Source organism: Podarcis cretensis (assembly GCF_951804945.1).
Source record: "Podarcis cretensis genome assembly, chromosome: 11".
Lineage (NCBI taxonomy): Eukaryota > Metazoa > Chordata > Lepidosauria > Squamata > Lacertidae > Podarcis > Podarcis cretensis.
Genome location: NC_137180.1, coordinates 1,701,532 through 1,720,416, shown reverse-complemented (window position 1 = coordinate 1,720,416; position 18,885 = coordinate 1,701,532). Strand labels below are relative to the sequence as shown.

The 18,885-nt window shown below is 43.2% G+C and overlaps 2 protein-coding genes and 1 long non-coding RNA gene across 3 annotated transcripts in view; 2 read left to right on the top strand and 1 right to left on the bottom strand.

The window, feature by feature from the left end:
• Positions 1–11,802, top strand: part of KLF9 (KLF transcription factor 9) — a 29,763-nt gene extending 17,961 nt beyond the window's left edge. The window contains exon 2 of the mRNA XM_079996164.1: positions 10,896–11,802. Coding sequence (XP_079852290.1) covers positions 10,896–11,125 — 230 coding nt within the window. The 3' untranslated portion in view covers positions 11,126–11,802. The remainder of the gene's footprint in view (positions 1–10,895) is intronic.
• Positions 7,868–18,885, bottom strand: part of SMC5 (structural maintenance of chromosomes 5) — a 67,404-nt gene continuing 56,386 nt past the window's right edge. Inside the window, exon 25 of the mRNA XM_079996025.1 lies at positions 7,868–8,929. The gene's annotated coding sequence lies outside the window, so the exon portion shown is untranslated. The remainder of the gene's footprint in view (positions 8,930–18,885) is intronic.
• On the top strand, positions 8,936–9,513 carry LOC307227079. Its single transcript, XR_013843786.1, has 2 exons — positions 8,936–9,348; positions 9,383–9,513. It is a non-coding gene; the product is annotated as an uncharacterized lncRNA (long non-coding RNA).

Genomic DNA, 18,885 nt, shown 5'->3' with positions numbered 1-18,885 from the left:
TACTGTTGTGGAGATAGATGGCAGAGACTAAAGAGGAAAAGTGGCCTAAAGTGAACAATGAGGTGAAGTCTGAAAGATCCAGCTTTGCTTTGGGGAAATGTAACTTTCAAAGTGTTATTTCCAATGTGTAATGTAATGCAATCTAGAGCCAGATTAGAGAAAAATTGGGAAACTAACAGACAGAGAAAAACAGGAAAGTTGAGATGCAGCGGTTGGGTAAGGAAAACAAAAATAGGGTGATGATTCAAGTTTTAGGCCTTCTAGCTGTAACAGGTGGGGGCTCCATCACAAAAGGGGGCAAAAGCACACAGAATCCTTCTCCAATGTTATTTTGCTCACACTTTGTAGAAATGGCTCTGTCTCCAGACAGTGGTGAGGGGCCAGCAATGCAGCCCTTGCACCAAAGTATGACTTTGTTTTGAATCTCTGAACCCTACTAAATTGGTTCAGAAATAGAAAGGCACTGGCTGGTACCTCTCTCCACAGAGGGTTCCTGTCTAGTCCCGAAAGAAAACAATAAATGTGGCTTGGAAGCTGGGAAATGAGGGGAGAGAGAAGGTAAGGGGAGTCTAGCTAAAGCCTAGGTCACGGAAGGAAGGAGCCTCCTCCTGAGGCTCATCCTGGGGCCCAGTGCGTCTTGGAAAGAAGAGTCTGTGTAGCCCTTGCAAAGCAGCAGAAAGACTGAGATGTGGAGACGCTTGGAACAGCTTGTGCGCAAGGACTGGACCAGAGCGGTGTGTGGCAACTTCAAGAAGGAGGCAGGGTGCCTCGTGCACCCATTTATGTGGAGAAAACCAGACCGGACTGCCTCACCCTGGTTGTATGTTTGGGTAGGGGGGCTTTTTTCACAAAGGCTCCAGGCTTGTACCTAAGTGATATTTCACATCAATAGATACCAGTGGCGTGTTCCTGGGACATCCTGAGTTCATTAACTGCCATGCCACAGGGTGAAAGCCCAGCCATAAAGGTGTGTTTTCTTAATCATAGAATCATAGAATCATAGAGTTGGAAGAGACCACAAGGGCCATCGAGTCCAACCCCCTGCCAAGCAGGAAACACCATCAGAGCACTCCTGACATATGGTTGTCAAGCCTCTGCTTAAAGACCTCCAAAGAAGGAGACTCCACCACACTCCTTGGCAGCAAATTCCACTGTCAAACAGCTCTTACTGTCAGGAAGTTCTTCCTAATGTTTAGGTGGAATCTTCTTTCTTGTAGTTTGGATCCATTGCTCTGTGTCCGCTTCTCTGGAGCAGCAGAAAACAACCTTTCTCCCTCCTCTATGTGACATCCTTTTATATATTTGAACATGGCTATCATATCACCCCTTAACCTCCTCTTCTCCAGGCTAAACATGCCCAGCTCCCTTAGCCGTTCCTCATAAGGCATCATTTCCAGGCCTTTGACCGTTTTGGTTGCCCTCCTCTGGACACGTTCTAGTTTGTCAGTGTCCTTCTTGAACTGTGGTGCCCAGAACTGGACACAGTACTCCAGGTGAGGTCTGACCAGAGCAGAATACAGTGGCACTATTACTTCCCTTGATCTAGATGCTATACTCCTATTGATGCAGCCCAGAATTGCATTGGCTTTTTTAGCTGCCGCGTCACACTGTTGGCTCATGTCAAGTTTGTGGTCAACCAAGACTCCTAGATCCTTTTCACATGTACTGCTCTCAAGCCAGGTGTCACCCATCTTGTATTTGTGCCTCTCATTTTTTTTGCACAAGTGCAATACTTTACATTTCTCCCTGTTAAAATTCATCTTGTTTGGTTTGGCCCAGTTCTCTAATCTGTCAAGGTCGTTTTGAAGTGTGATCCTGCCCTCTGGGGTGTTAGCCACCCCTCCCAGTTTGGTGTCATCTGCAAATTTGATCAGGATGCCCTTGAGTCCATCATCCAAGTCGTTGATAAAGATGTTGAATAAGACGGGGCGCAAGACAGAACCCTGTGGCACCCCACTAGTCACTCTTCTCCAGGATGAAGAGGAACCATTGATGAGCACCCTTTGGGTTCGGTCAGTCAGCCAGTTACAAATCCACTGAGTGGTAGCATAGTCAAGTCCGCATTTTACCAGCTTCTTTACAAGAATATCATGGGGCACCTTGTCAAATGCCTTGCTGAAATCAAGGTAGGCTACATCCACTGCATTCCCTTTATCTACCAGGCTTGTAATTCTGTCAAAAAACGAGATCAGGTTAGTCTGACATGACTTATTTTTCAGAAATCCATGCTGACTATTGGTGATCACAGCATTCCTTTCTAGGTGCTGACAGACTGTTTGCTTAATGATCTGCTCCAGAATCTTCCCTGGTATTGATGTCAGACTGACTGGGCGGAAATTATTTGGGTCCTCTCTTTTCCCCTTTTTGAAAATAGGGACAACATTTGCCCTCCTCCAGTCTGCCGGGACTTCGCCTGTTCTCCAGGAATTCTCAAAGATGACTGCCAGTGGTTCTGAGATCACATCTGCCAGTTCTTTTAATACTCTTGGATGCAGTTCATCTGGCCCTGGAGACTTGAATACATCTAAACTAGCCAAGTATTCTTGTACTATCTCCCTAGTTATTCTGGGCTGTGTTTCCTCTGCTGAATCATTTGCTCCAAATTCTTCAGGTCGGGCATTGTTTTCTTTATCAGAGAAGACTGAGGCAAAGAAGGCATTGAGGAGTTCAGCCCTTTCTGTGTCCCCTGTTTGCATTTCACCATCTTCTCCTCTGAGTGACTCCACTGTTTCTTTCTTCTTCCTTTTGCTACGAACATACCCATAAAAGCCTTTTTTGTTGCTTTTAACCTCTCTAGCAAGCCTGAGTTCATTCTGTGCTTTAGCTTTTCTGACTTTGTGTCTACACGTGCTGGCTATTTGTTTGAATTCCTCTTTGGTGGTTTCCCCCCTTTTCCATTTTTTGTACACATCCTTTTTTAATCTTAACTCAGTTAAAAGTTCTTTAGATAGCCACCCTGGCTTCTTTAGGCACCTTCCATGCTTCCGTCTCATTGGTATTGCCTGAAGTTGTGCTTTTACTATCTCCCTCTTAACAAACTCCCAGCCATCATGAACTCCCTTTCCTTTTAGTATTACTGTCCATGGGATCTCACCCAGCACTTCCCTAAGTTTTATGAAGTCGGCTTTCTTAAAGTCAAGAAATTGAGTCCTAGTATGCTTGGCTGCTCCTTTCCGCTGTATAGTAAACTTCAGAAGAGCATGATCACTCGCGCCTAATGATCCTTCCACTTCTACCCCACTAACCAGGTCATCAACATTGGTTAGGACCAGATCTAAAATGGCTGTTCCTCTTGTTGCTTCTCCCACTTTCTGGACAATGAAGTTGTCTGCAAGGCCAGTGAGGAATCTGTTTGACCTTATGCTCTTGGCTGAGTTTGACATCCAACAAATATCCGGGTAATTGAAGTCCCCCATTACTACTATCTCCCTTCCTTTTGCATGCTTGGCCATCTGTTCCAGGAAGGCATCATCTATGTCCTCCGTTTGGCTTGGGGATCTGTAGTAAACTCCCACAATGAGATCCCTGTTATTCTTCTCTCCCTTAATTTTGACCCAAATGCTCTCACTTTGGCTTTGAGGTTCTAAATCTTGGATCTCTTCACAGGTATACACATCCCTGACATATAACGCCACTCCTCCTCCTTTCTTGTCTGGTCTGTTTCTCTGAAATAGATTGTATCCCTCCATTATTACATTCCAGTCGTGGGAGTTATCCCACCAGGTTTCAGTGATGCCTATTATGTCATATTTAGTTTGCTGTACCAAGAGCTCAAGCTCATCTTGTTTATTTCCCATGCTTTGCGCATTAGTGTACAGACATTGAAGTCCATTAATCATTCCCCCGTGTATCTTATTTAAGGATTTTTTCCTCCCACCACTAGGTCTGCGTGCTGTTTGCTCCATTTGGTCTATGACATTTGGATGATCATCTTCATCAATTGATAGACTCCTGCCTTCAGGAGCACTGTCTCCCTCCCCCACATTAGTCAGTTTAAAGCCCTCCTGATGAGGTTTCTGAGATTTTTGGCAAAAACATTCCTCCCAACCGTTGTGAGGTGCAGCCCATTGCTTGCCAGAAGTCCATCTTCAAGAAACTGCAGTCCGTGATCTAAGAATCCAAACCGTTCCTGTTTACACCATTTGCGAAGCCAGCTGTTCACTTCCACTATTTTTCCCTCTCTCCCCTGGGCCACGTCGTTCAACTGGGAGGACAGATGAGATGACAATTTGTGCATTTAATTGCTTCAATTTCCTGCCCAGAGCCTCATAGTCACTTTTGATTTTCTGGAGGCTATTGCTTGCAGTGTCATTGGTTCCCACATGAACCAAGAGGAAGGGGTATTTGTCAGTGGGTTTTATGATTCCTTGCAGTCGTTCAGTTACATTTTTAGCAAGATACCATGGTCTTTACTGAAAGGGCATGTAGCAAGATACCATGGTCTTTGCTGACCATGGTCTTTACTGACCATGGTCTTTACATGGTCTTTACCATGGTCATTACTTTACCATGGTCTTTACCATGGTCTTTACTGACCATGGTCTTTACCATGGTCTTTACCATGGTCTTTTTTAGCAAGATACCATGGTCTTTACTGAAAAGGCATGAAGGTTTCCTGTAATGTAAAAATGAATACTCCAGACATAATTAACCCTTGCTGAAAGGGGATGGACATGGACTTCTCAGAACACACTTAATTTAATTTGGATGAGAGTATTTACTCTCAGTGGGAGATACCCACAATTCAGCCAGTTATTTGTTGCATTAGATGTGGCACTGGATTGAATTGGGGGAATGTGCAGCTTCCTGCTTGTGACCATCATGTGCTGGGATTCTTGCTGACTCTCCCAAGAGGGGTGTTCTGTGTCCACCACAATGATGCTCATCACTCAGGGCAAAGCCTGATGATGCAGGGAGTCTGGGGTGGGGGGGAATCCACAATTCCCGCTGAACCAAGCTTCTCAGTAACAGTGCCTCTCATTTTGCTTCTTCGGTTTATCACCTCTCTGAGCACGTGGGCTCAAAGCTGCTATTGTCATCCTTCAGCTATAAAACCATTTTCACTCATAAATACAATATATTTAGGGGGTTTCATGTTGGAGTTCAATGAAACATCCACCAATCCCCATTGCATTTCTCCTGGGACTCGATAGGACTTTCAGAGTTGGATAACAACCTGCCCTTTGCTGTTATTGTTAAAAATCTGCTTGCTACTTCATTTATACCTAGTGATGCTTTTTCTCTCACACAATCTGCTTATATTGGCATGACTGGCAAGTCTGCAATTTCAGTTAGGCTACAGCATGATGTCTGAGGCAGCTCCTGGATTCCTAATAGTCACAGTTTGCATTTTGTGGTTTGGTTTTGCTTTGCTTTTGGAAAACAAGTTTCCAGCCCATGGGGTTCTAGAGTTGTAGTTGAGAATATGCCGCCGTCTGAATTCAGTGATCCTTTGTGGATACAGGGACACCGTGATGCACACACCCAGCTTGACAGGGAAGAAGGTGTGGCTCTGTGCACAAACCCCTTTACATGTGCAGATCTCCTCATGCCGTTGAATTTAATTGGAAAGTGCACATGTGCTGAAGCTCCGAGTGTACATTGCTGTGCCAACGCAGCTCTGAAACGGCACAGGTAACTGTAAACAACTCTTTTGCCCTCTGCAAGTTTTCTCTGCCCTTAAAAATCAACAACTTCTTGCCTAACTTCTACATGTGTTCATTTGTTCAGAAAAATAAGCAAATGTGCATATGTACGTAGTCTGATTTGCATAACTTATACTGAGAGCAGAATATGAAGTTTCCTGATATAAATCAGTATCTTGCTTTGCCACAGAATCTGGACAGTTCAGGCCTAAGTAGGAGCACTCTCTTTGTACAGGTTCAGCTTGCTGCCCACTGAGAGGCTAAAATGTTATTTTGAGATCTTGTTAATTGTTGAGATTGGAAGCAGCGAGTGGATATGGATATCTGGCAGGTTATATCATCACAGATTCACAATGTTAATGTTGGTGTCTCTGAGAACAGTCTGTAGGAGTAAAAGCTATTCCTAATGGTTGTTTGCTTCCCGTAAATGGTTTGGGTAGCATTTGTCATTAGTTATGTGCTTTGACACCCTCAATCACATCTGTCCTTGTTGATGTGTCAAAGGTGATTGGTGGGGAGGGGGAGGGGGCAGTTCAGTTTACTTAATCAAATCCTCCGGGGCAATAGATAGAGCAGATTTATTTTTCTCTATTTAGTTGGGATATGGAATCCTTTTTAGTCTCATTCCTCACAGCTACGGTTGACTTTATTAAGATGCCAAGTGGGGAACAGTCAACCAGCTCATAAGTACAGAAATAATTAATCACATCTACATCTTACAAGCAGCTGGTGCACATGAAAGAGATGCTGGGAAGAAAATCAGCACAGGTTTGTAGAGATGATTCATAGAAAACTAAGCTCTCCTTGTTCGCAATCTTTGGCTGGCACTGCATGGCATCCATCCAAGTGGAATGTTCGGAAGACCTTACAGTAAATGATATTCTGACCAACATTCCATTCCACTTCTGTGTTTAACAACAAAACCCATTCATATTTGGCAGTGATTGAGGAAAATATCTCACTATTTGGGTGAGTGCTCCAAACAAAACAAGTCAATAGAGCATGGAAAGATTTAGAAGTTTGACTTTCTTGGTAGCTGCCACATATGTGAGGGTCAACTAACTATCGCAGTGTCCCAAGCACAGTTTTGAGGGCCATCTTTCTGGGATACATCTATAACCCCCCCTTTAGCACATTTAACTTAGAAATCCTGTACATATTTGCTCCTAAGGAAGTCTCAGTGGGGAGGTGTGCAGAGCACTGCAGTCTGAGAACTACAATAGATGTTTCCTTCCATCAGAAGAAGAAGAGTTTGGATTTGATATCCCGCCTTTCACTCCCCTTCAGGAGTCTCAAAGCGGCTGACATTCTCCTTTCCCTTCCTCCCCCACAACAAACACTCTGTGAGGTGAGTGGGGCTGAGAGACTTCAGAGAAGTGTGACTGGCCCAAGGTCACCCAGCAGCTGCACGTGGAGGAGCGGAGACGCGAACCTGGTTCCCCAGATTACGTGACTCTTAACCACTACACCACACTGGCTCAGTGTGGCTCAGCCACATATCAGTGTCCAGCTATGCACACTTAAGTTCCATAGAAATCGCAGGGGCAGACTGCGCTGAATAATTGCTGTATTGTTTTAAAGGGATGGCTTTATTGTGTATTTTAATGAAGAATTTTTATTATTTTAATATAAGTGTAGCTGGTTTTTATACTTTGTGAACCACTTGGACACCAATTTTGGCATTAAGTGGTATATACTTTAATTAATTATTTAATTAATAGGCCTGTCTATTTGGATCAAGTTTCATGCACTACACTGGAGTACAGTGTTGGAGCATTCTATCAGCTATATTATTTGGCTGGTTTCACATCTTTGAATCTGAGAAGTGCGTCTCACAATATTCTTAATATGTACAGAATTTTGAAATGTTGAATATGCTCCTGTATGGGATGTGAGAAATTGTGTCATGGTGATAACAAAGCTACTGAAATCTATGACTGTTAGTTTATTTCATGGGTGTTCTGACATTATGGTTATTATTTTGTCCACACCAGGTGAGCTGCTTTTTTAGGTCTCATGTTCTCAAGCTTTTAGCTTAATATTTTTTTCAGGGCTGGATATATAGACCCAAAGGTTCCTGGGACAGGAAAAACTTTGCATCCATTCCTGGATTGTCCTCCTATATATAATTAATTGCTACTATTTTTTATACAGTATACCACTTACATGCCAGAACGACTTCTAAGTGCTTTACAACTATAAAATCAATCATAAGATCCACACATAATTAAAACACACTTTAAGGATTCCAGCAAGGCATTAAAACATCCTGAATTAAAATGTACAACAACCCAGGCAAGTGAAAAAGTACGACAATTGAAACAGTGAAAGCACAGTTGAAACAATGAGATCAGAAGTTCTTGGGAATGATTGCTGGAGCAGGTCTGTTTTCAGGAGCCACCAGAATGGTCACCCTAATGATTGAGGGCATCCCACAATATGGGGGCCACCAGTGGAAAAGCCCATCTTGGCATTACCACAAGCTGAGAAGCCTCAGTGTGAGCCAGTGTGGTGTAGTGGTGAAGAGCAGTGGACTCGTAATCTGGTGAACAGGGTTCGCTTCCCCGCTCTTCCACATGCAGCTGCTGGGTGACCTTGGGCTAGTCACACTTCTTTGAGGTCTCTCAGCCCCACTCACCTCACAGAGTGTTTGTTGTGGGGGAGGAAGGGAAAGGAGAATGTTAGCCGCTTTGAGACTCCTTCGGGTAGTGATAAAGCGGGATATCAAATCCAAACTCCTCCTCCTCTTCTTCAGGCGGCGGCAAAACTAACTGGCTTCCATTAGCTGAATGCAGTGCTCCTACTGGGCAGTGGAGGGGAAGAGGGATTTTCATGTAACTGGGCCAGAGTTATTTAGGGCTTTGCATGTCAGCAGCAGAACCTTAAAACTGCCCCAGTTGCGTGGCATATGCCTAATAAGAAGTGTCACTCGTCACTTGGGCTGCAAGAGAAGCCCCACCTAGTGTCCACTGCAGTAATCCAGAGGTGAGGTTCCCAACACGTGTCCCAGTGGCCAGAAAAGGGTGCAGCTGATGCACAAGACAAAGGGCTTCAGCACAGAAGCTGCCTGGGCCTCCATGGGCAAATATGGTTCCAAGAGCTCCCCAAAGCAGGATACCTGTCCTTTCAGGGGGAGTGCAACATCGCCCAGAAAAGGCAGACTCCTCAGTTCTCAGGCTTCTGAACCACTTACACAAAGGGTCTCTGTCTAAGCAGAATTCAGCTCCAGTCTGCTGACCTTCATCCTCTCCATCGCTGCATCCAGTCACTGGTTCAGCTTATGCCTATTGGATTTAATAGAAAAACTGTGTGTCATCAGCATACCAATGTCACTGTGCCCCAAACCTCCTGAAGGGATCTCCCAGAGGCTTCATAGGCTAAATAGTGTGGGGGATGGAGTTATGCTTTGCAGCACCCTGCTCCCCAGCTGCCCAAATGTAGACATGTAGTTCCCCAGGGCTATTCTCTGGAACCAGCCATGCAGGTAGGAGCAAAACTACAGTAGCACAGTGGCTCCAACTCCCAAGCCATGGAGGTGGCAATGGCACCCAAAGTCCCCGAGAGATCCAACAGCAACAGTCGGATTGCCCTCTCCTTGAAGGAGGAGCAGGGCATGAACCCTGACGGGAATGAGTCCAGAGAATCTGCTTCCTCCAAAGTGCCTGAAGCGGAGCTGCCACTGCACTCCTGAGCCCCTTACCTTGTCCCCAAAGGAGATGTCAGAGACTGGGCAGAAGCTGTCAAACACCTCAGGATCCAGCAAGGGCTTTTGCAGGAACAAGCATAGAGGACAAGCCCACCTCGTGGCAATCCATAATGTGGATGGATTGCTCTTCTTGGAGGAGTTATCATGGACTCAGTTTGTTCATGTTTTCTTTGAAGACCTAACAGTGTCTGCATTTGGTGTGTCTGACCAAAGTTGACTCACACTTGCCTTTATTTTTAATAATACATATTTGCAGGGCGTGGGAGCGAGGGAAGGAAGCAAATGCCTCCAGACCCAACCAAAACACAAACTGAAAAACATTAATAAGGAAGGATAAGTTGTTTGCTTATTATTTTAAAAATTGCAAGGTGTTTCTTTTTTTCTCATACGTGGTTTCCAAATTGAAATTGCTGTGAAGGATGACAAAGAGTTGGAGTACCATTTTTAGGCATGGCTTCCTGGCTTCCTGTCTCTTAAAGTAATTAGGTCACAGTAAGATCCTTGGTCATCATGCCCTACTGACATAGAACTGCCGAGAATTTGCAGGTTAAGACAGCAATCCTAAGCTCCTGGGGAAGGCCGGCTGCCCTGGAATTTCCTTCCTGTCAGCAGAGGCAGAAGTGTGCTCCACTACCACCAGCGCTCTGGCAGCATGGGAGGTGAAAAGGGGCATGTTGAGGGTGCGTTGAGGAAGCTCTGGAGCTAGTCATAAAGCCCTTCTGTTCTCCCTACCACCACCACCCCATGGTCATAAAACTACACCAACCCTGAGTCTGGCAGAGCTTAGGATGTGATGGCTCCTCCACTGTGGGATCTCCCACCAACCTGTATAGGATAGCGTTGCCCAGTTGTAGTACGAGATAATCACTTTGGGTATCTCTTAGTACTGTGTTGGAAATGAAATGCTATGGATCTGAGTGTGGATGAGAGAAGCTGTGGCCCTGTGGTAGAGGTCATATTTTAATATCTGATACAAGTAGCTGCTCAGCAGCTTAAGATAGTGAGAGAGTGGGATACATCTCTTGGCATGACAATTTGGAACTCAGTGCAGAATAGGGCTGTCTGGCCTCTTGGCCAGGCAAAGCAGCTGTTCCATGTCTCTCAGTAGTATTTTAACTGGAGGTGCCATTGTTGGGGTTTATTGCAGTTCTGGCTTTTGATTCCTGCTACACTTTTTGCAGTGATAGTGCAATAATTTATGAGATACTGAACTTACTTTGTTCACAGCACCTACTTACCTTAATGGAGCATCCTCAAAGTATTACTTGTGCTGAAATACTTGAATATATCGGATGACCTTCTAAGCCAGGTGTGGGGGAACCTTGGACCCTGCAGGTGTTACTGAACTACAGCTCCCAGCATCCTTGGCTGTTGGTCATGCTTGCTGGGGCGAATGGGAGTTGTAGCTGAGCAACATCTTGGGCAAGAGCCAAAGGTTCCCTGCACTTCTTCCAAGGAATCAAATGCTAGGATTTAAACAACCAGCCTTAGTTATCATAATTTGCTTCCTTTAACTGCTTTGTTTCTTCTTTCCCTTCCCACAGGTGAGCGACCGTTCCCTTGCACATGGCCCGATTGCCTTAAAAAGTTCTCCCGCTCTGATGAGTTGACGCGACACTACCGAACCCACACTGGGGAGAAGCAGTTCCGATGCCCGCTCTGTGAGAAGCGGTTCATGAGGAGCGACCACCTGACAAAGCATGCGCGTCGCCACACTGAGTTCCACCCCAGCATGATCAAGCGATCTAAAAAGGCCAGCTCTGCCTCCTTTTGAATAACAGACTACAATGGGGGTGGGGGGGTGGGGAGACAACCATTGTCGAGAAAGGCATAACTGATCAGCACAAATACATCCGCCAGTGTACAGAAATATTCCCCTACTTGCATTTTTAAAGCACATGTAGCCGGAAGATTAACATTTTCATCCTCTCCACCCTGCTATGCTACCAACAACAGTCTTAAATCAGTCACTGCTGGGTGGGCGTTGGGGAGGGGGGATCAGCAGAAATAATGCAACTTTTCTTTTTGTAGTTTAAATAATTGACACTGGTGTATATATGTCTGACTGGTGGTTTGACCTGTGACACCACAGTAGTGATTCCAAGCTCTTTGTGATTGCTGTGTCATGGGCATGTTTTGTTGACTAATGTAGTGCTGCTTGTATTTAAATGAAAACAAAAACAACAAAAAAAGTTTAGTACAACCACTTTCCAGCTCACTTAAGTATTTCTCAAGTAAAAGAAACAGAACAGAAACCCAACTCCATAGCACATGTTTTAGAAGAAGATTCACTTCTCTCTGTGTGTGTCTCTCTCAATGGTCCATCCTGTTCAAGACTGTTAAGAAAAAAACCATTACATCTGTTGCTCTTATTAGCTGATTGATGTACAAACAAGGAGGTGAAATTTATACTGAAGAAGAACTGTTCTGTATATCCAGGTTGTTGTTTTTTTTTAAAAAAAAAAATGAGCTACACTTTTGATTATATGTTGCTCTTTTTTTGAGTGAAATCATGCATACAAACCAATGACTAAGCAAAAAGGAAAACAAGATATAAGCTTGTATCATGTGTTTCTGTGGCTCTGCTCTTCATTTGCCATTTGGGTATATTTGTGAAAAAGTCATTGTAGAGAATGTGGGAGAGGTATGAGACCAACAGCAGTGCCCCCACTTCTAGCTGACTTTCATCTGAAAACGATGTACCGTACTGTACTCTATAAATACCACTAACAGTGCTTTATTCTGCTGCGTTTCATTGGAATGGATGCATAAGCAGCAGCTACCATCCTTATAAGCTACGACTTTTGTAAAGGTTTTTTCCTTATGTCTCCCTCTCTCTGAAAGGTGCATTCTCTTCATCCAGTTGCCAGATTCCTGTCAGCCAGTGGGAACTGTGTGCATTTCTGGAGGGAACAAAACTTTCTCCCTCTCCTTACACAACATTCTCTATGCTAACAGAGACAAGACAATGAAGACTCGTTGGGTTTTTTAAAACCACTTTCCAAGAGACTTCTACCTTTTCATAAATTGCAGCTGTTGTACAGAATATGAGAAGAAAACAAACAAACCAACAACAACGAGGTAATTGAACCTACCACACAGGGGGTATGTCAAAATATTTCTTAGGACATGAACTCTGCCACTATGTACCTTGTGATCTTACCCTGTGTGTTAGGCTTGATACATTGAATGATAATGGCAATACTTCGTCCGTTAATGCTAAGGCTTGCTCTTTGAGACCAGGAGTGAAAGCGTCTTTGGGAGAACCCCTTGCATCTAGCCAAGCCGCCATCTTCGTCAATGTTAAAGCATGAACTTTCCCTCCCCCATCTCTTGTAATGGTGGAGAATTACGTTTACAGACTTTCCCCGCTACCCAGAAACATTCTACTGGTTCTATATTCTTTACTCCTCCTTCGCAAGGAGAGAGAGGTGCAACTGTCCTATCTAGGGCCAGATTCATCCCTGACATAATCACCCTGCAGCCAGTGGAATTATACTGGGATCAATTTGCCCTATCTTTGTAAAGAATCTGTACATACAACTCTTGTAAAGTACACCTGCAATGGCAGAATCTTCTTGTTTCACCTGATAAAAAGCTAGCTTCCTAGAAAAAAATAAAAATAAACAAACATCTCAGAGAGTAGAGTATTCTACAATCGTCCGTGGCTTCCAGCACTTAGAACTCAGTATGCATCTAGCATTTTTAACCTGTGTGGTTCATTATAAAAAAAAAAACAAACCTCTTGTCTATGCGAAGTAAATGGCTTCTAAGTAAAGGTGTTAGGGGCACTTGAACAATCTATGGGATTTCAAAAGCAAAAAGGGATGAGTTTTCTTCAGTGAAGACATGTCAGGAAACCAAGCACACTTTCTACCTCCGTTTCAGCTTTTTGAAACGTTTTATTTTACGATAAACCAAAATTAATTTCTGGTGTCCAAAATAAATCATAGGGATGTTTGTTCTTCCTTATAAAAACAGGTAGCCTGGCTATTTCTATCGCTCTAGTGTAAAAAGTATTCTGCTTTTCCAGTACTGTTAATGCTGCCTTGTTTGATGGGGGTGAGGATCATGCGCTAGGCCAGCCACTCACAACATGGGATTATTCCAGCCAACCTCCCCTTCTATCCAAGACCAGTTCTCAAGAGCCTCTGCTCTCAGTCCTACTCCTTCAACAGTCACTAGAACAGTCGACTGTTGCTCTGAGGTAGGACAAATGCAGTATTAGCGAAATAGAGCCTGGATGCTGAATGCTGTTATTTCACCTTGACTGTAAAGCCACAGGCACATGAACATCCCCTCCTTGACAAATGATCAGGTCGCTTAGGCACATGGAAACTGTCGTGTGGCTGCGGAGTGATTAGGGCACTTGCCTCTTTTTCTGACGGGTGTGGGTTCATTTCCTTGATCTCACACTACATAGCCCACCAGGAAGATTATAGTATGGACCCTTGAGTTGGCAAGTCTATGGTGGCTGAGCAGTGGCCTGCATTCAGCTAAGTAGTCCTGCCAGCAGAAGTCCACCCCAGGACTTCCCTGCTCCCCTCTGCTCCCCCTGTGGGCCCTGCATTGGTTCAGGGGAGCCCCCCCCCCCAAGAAGCTGGCAGGCAGGTGCAAGACGCAGATAGGCTTGTGCAGATGGAGCTTAGCTCTGTGCTGAATTCCTCCCAGTGTGCTCACCACATTGCTCCTATGTGTAGGTTACAGAAATGGCATTGCCTTAACCACATCAGCCAAACAGGTTCTAATGATGCATCTGCTGTGCCCTAAAATGTAATTTCGCACAGCTTTTAGGCATAATATGTTTTAAAACAAAACCAACATGTGAATTATGTTCTTTCTTAAAAAAAACATTCTTAGGTGCTAAGCCTACCATGGAATGTATAATATTAAATTTAGGTTTGTTCTCTTAATAGATCTTCCATCTATATTTTTAAAAATTGTGAAGCCCTTCATTGTCACTGCAGTGACGTATGCATGACCATGCTGCTTATTGGTGGCAGCTGTCAGTGTGGCCACCAGTTTGTGGTGGGTTGGTTGTCTGACTTGCAGGTGAAGGCCTTTGTCACCACAGCATCTGCACTGAAGTGTGTTGAGCAGCAACAAGCAACATTTCAGTTTTTGTTAACAGACAACCCAGTCACCACAAAGAGCCATCGTGGCTGCACTGAGGGGGAGCAGTTGCCACCCCCACATCAAGCAGGGCCATAATTTGTGCCAGTCCTTGGACCACGGATGGACGTGGGAATGCTTCCTGTGTTACATTGGGCAGATATGGGTGTGCATGAGAAGGTCTTAAAAGGGTGGATCCACATGTTTTAGAGTTGAGGATTCTGCTTCTTTGCCATGATTCAAGAGAAAAAGATAATTTGCAAGCATTTCTCTTTAACCCCCATACCACTTTCTTTCCTCCCCAAGCCACATGGGGGAAACTAGGGTGTGGTGGCTTAGAGGGGAAATCAGTGGGCAGGATTAGGGACATGCTGTCCTGTTTCTTCCTTGCAAATTATTCCTTCTCCCACTTGCTGCAGAGCAGCAGTAATAAGAGTTTCTGGCCCTGTGATTGCTGACAAACGCATGTAGACCCAAATATGCATGAGAATGGTTTGTGAGAAAGGTAATTGAACCTGCTCATGCCCCAGAAAAGGCCCACACATGGCAAGCCTCAGAGTCGGAAGCAGAAGCCTGCTTCTTCAGCTGTGGTTCTCAACACACTTGAAAGCGAGTTTCACTGAAATCAACGGGACTTGATTCCAATTGAATATGCTTCGCATTGGGGTGCAAGTCTTGCTTCTTAGGAGTCTTCCAAAAGTAACCTCAGAAGCTACCCAAAGTTTATTAACCACTAACAAAATTAAATGAAAAATAGGAAAAGTTTGTCTCTCTCGGTGTAAAAGCAAGCAGAAAATTTCATGGTCAAACTTGACAATGCAGTAAAATCAGTTATTATTGGTTCTTAACAAAAGGGAGTTTAGGAAGAGACTTTTGCAGCTGTTGAGAAGAACAAAAGATCAAGTTTTCTGGGAACATCATTTGCCACGTTACTCTGGAAATTCTTAGGAGTGCTGACGTGAAGATGGCTCCTCTCCTCACTTCAGAAAGACCATTCTAGAGAAGCCATGGCTTTAAAACTATAGCTATACAACATCTTTTGTGAACAATTTTGATGACTTATATACAGGTCTCTTTTCTGTTTGCTGATGGACTTAGCCCAGTATGCACCAAACCGGACATACTCTTCAAATGCTGTTTTACTACAGATTAACAATCTGTAACACTGTAAAATACCAACCTTTACAAGTTTAATCCATTTTATTTTTGTACAGTATTCGTATCCTTTCTAAGTTATTTTCCTGTCCTGTTTTTGTAAATCACATGAAATTGTAAAAAAGAAAAAAAGTAGTCATAGGTGTTTTTTGTACATATGTATATATAAATTGTCCAATAATAAAAAATAAAATAAATAAAAACAAACATGTTACTTGGAATGATTTGCATCCATGAATGACTGCACAGAATTTAGTGTCCGCTTTATGCCTGAGTGGGGATTTGAACCCTGATCTCCCTGTAGTGGTTAGTCCAGTAACAACCACTACACCACACTGCCTCTCAACTGAACCGCCTAGGCTGCCCCCTGAAGCCCAACCGTAGCAAGGGTGCCATGGAAGTCTTTGTGGGGAGGCCACGCCACGAACTGGGCCCCACCACTGAAAAGGAATGCCCTTTCTCCAGCTGCTGATCCACCTCTCCTCTGAAGGCTCCAAGTCATAGAGGACTTTAAAGGTGCAGCCAAATGGCCCCTCCCCCCAGCCCCAGCCAGCATAACTAGTGGTTAGGAAGGATGAACATTGTGGTCCAAAAGACCTTGGCTGCCCCTCAGGCTTTGAATTGTGCTTGGAAACCTGCAGGGCACCTGGCTGGCCATGTAAGCATCACAAAAAATGGACATAGATTTGCATATGCGGATTGATATGTATAGATGCAAATTTAGATATTATTGCTACAATTTAAATAGAAATACATTGTGTTACCAGGATGTGTCATTTTAGGGGGTGAAACTTAAATTTTGCAAATTTCTTCAGTGAAGGGTCTTAAAAATATGTTTTTGGGTGTGAGGAATTCAAATCTATTATTTTTGTGATTGGACAACATTTATTTTGGTAAGTCTATGTCTGATGAAGAAGCACATAAACTGCTTTAGGAAAACCAAAGAATTTAATTTTGCCTTAAGAAAATGTCAGCTAATGCTAAATACCACTACACAATATTAATGCTATATAAAATAAAATATGCAATTTTGCACACATTTTACTTAACCAGCAAAACTAATTTATATTAATTTAACTAAAATATCTTTTGAGTTCCCAAGTCATGTTGCAACTTTTTACCACCCCTTGTTTTTGGAATTTGAAAGTTGAAAAATTCTGCACAATGTCTCATGCTCGCAGGGGAGGTGGTCTGGTGAGCCTGGCACCTGCTCTGTCTGTTTCCCCCTATATTTCATTGATGGGCACCTTCAAGGCCACGGCTGCCCTTTGGACTGCACCAGACACTCCTTCAAACTGTCCTCTGACGGTGCTTGAAAGAGAGGGGTTTTTTTTAAATATAATATTTATTCCGATTTTTAAAATTACAAAAGAAAACACTAGATTAAGCAGGAAAAAACAAGACCATGAATACAGACAAGCAAAAAAAAAAAATTAAAAACCCAGAAAAATACAAGCAATTAAGAGAAAAAGAAAATGAAAAAAGAAAATGAAAAAAGAAAATGAAAAAACAAAAAAAACCAACAAATCAAACCTTCCCATAACTTATTTTCCATTTGCTTATTTCCTTGACCTCCTCACACCTCCCTTTTTTGTATTCTAGTTCAATTAGATATTTCAGCAAATCCTTTCCCTCTTTGTTTTTATCCCAATACTTTATCTTAACATACTGTAATTTTACACTCTCTTCTTTCACCATAATTTATCTTAATATACTGTAATTTTACATTCTCTTCTTTCACCAATTAACAAACCATTTTTACTTTATTTAATCTTATTTCTCGTTAAAATTAATATATTTGAGCTTGATCTCTTAAGAACATTTCCCCTAGGGTCATAAAATTTCATTCCACGATTTTTCCATCCCTCATTAAATTTTTAAAGTCTCCTTATAAACACTTTAAATTCCCAGTCTTCTTCCACTGTCTCCTCTCCCTGGTCTCGGCCCCTGCCATCACTTCCATCAACCCCCAACAGTCCATCAACCTGGAGATCTTATGTCCGAGGCACTTAACTCTTCTTCACGTCCCTTATGCCGGTTTTCTTGATTATCTTTGATACTAACAAACAGATCTCGGGGATGCTTCAACCCAACAGTACTTTTATTCCTTCTTAATAAGTCGGCCAGATCTCCATGGTTAAAGCTAGAGCCCATAAAGCATTCCAAATCTTGTTTTGCAATTCCTCCAAATCCAAAGGCCCCAAAGGCTCCAATCTTCTCCTAGCCCAAGTCCATATCCCAAAAGTCAATTGATCCCTGAATAAGGGAATCTCTCCAACTTTCCATTTCCAGTTCAGGCCAGGCTCCCATCTTCATAATCTGGCTTTTTCTAGTTACAGTCATATAGGGCCTCAATTTGTAATCCTCCATTTGCATCTGTAAGGTTGAGGCTCCCCCTTGTATTGCTTTATATTCAACAACAACAACTTTCTCCTTCTCCGATTCATCCATTTGTTCAATTAAAATAGATTCCTGTGCCAGATCAACTTCTGTATTGATGCCCACTTTTGATCCCAAGATATCAATATTAGTAGCCATGTCATCTATCTGTTTATGCAGCTTTCCCAACAGATAAATTGTCTTATTCAATACAGACACTACATCTTCCTTAGCCGACATTCTTGAGATGTTCAAGGTCAAAACCTGGTTTCTCACAATCTTTATCTTAAAGCCAAATTCTCCAGCTGCACTTTTGTAACAATGTCCCAAAACTCCCTCTAGAGGAAGACAGTCTCCATTTGTATCAATCCTTTCCAGCACAATTCCAAAGGTAGAATAGTAACAATTTTCAGTTACCTTTTCTTCTTTTTAAGCGCAGAAGCGGACGATGGAAACAATGTCTTTCTTTTATGGCTAGCTGTCAAATTTATCCTGTTCACCATCAAAGGACTTTTTACAGACCGTTCCCAGGTTCAGAGATGCGGTGATTCAGATTTTGATTTTTCACTTTCTCCTGCAAAATCACTTGGTCAAAATTCCCTCCCTCTTCTCTTACTTCCAAGGGGGTTAAGTAGTTTCAATCAGTGGAGTGTTAATCCTTTACATGAGACTTTCCAAGACCTTAGTTAACGACTACTTTGCCTCAGTCTGTTTACAGAAAGGGAAGGTGGACTTCCTGTTTGAACCTTCCCCGTTCGGTGCCAAATTAAATTGTTTTAAAAGTCCAATTTTCCGTTCTACTCACGGGTTGTTGTTTAAAATCCAGTTACCCACAGGAAAAAAGTCAGCGCTCTCCGACAGCAGCAATGCGGCTTCACTCCGTGAAAG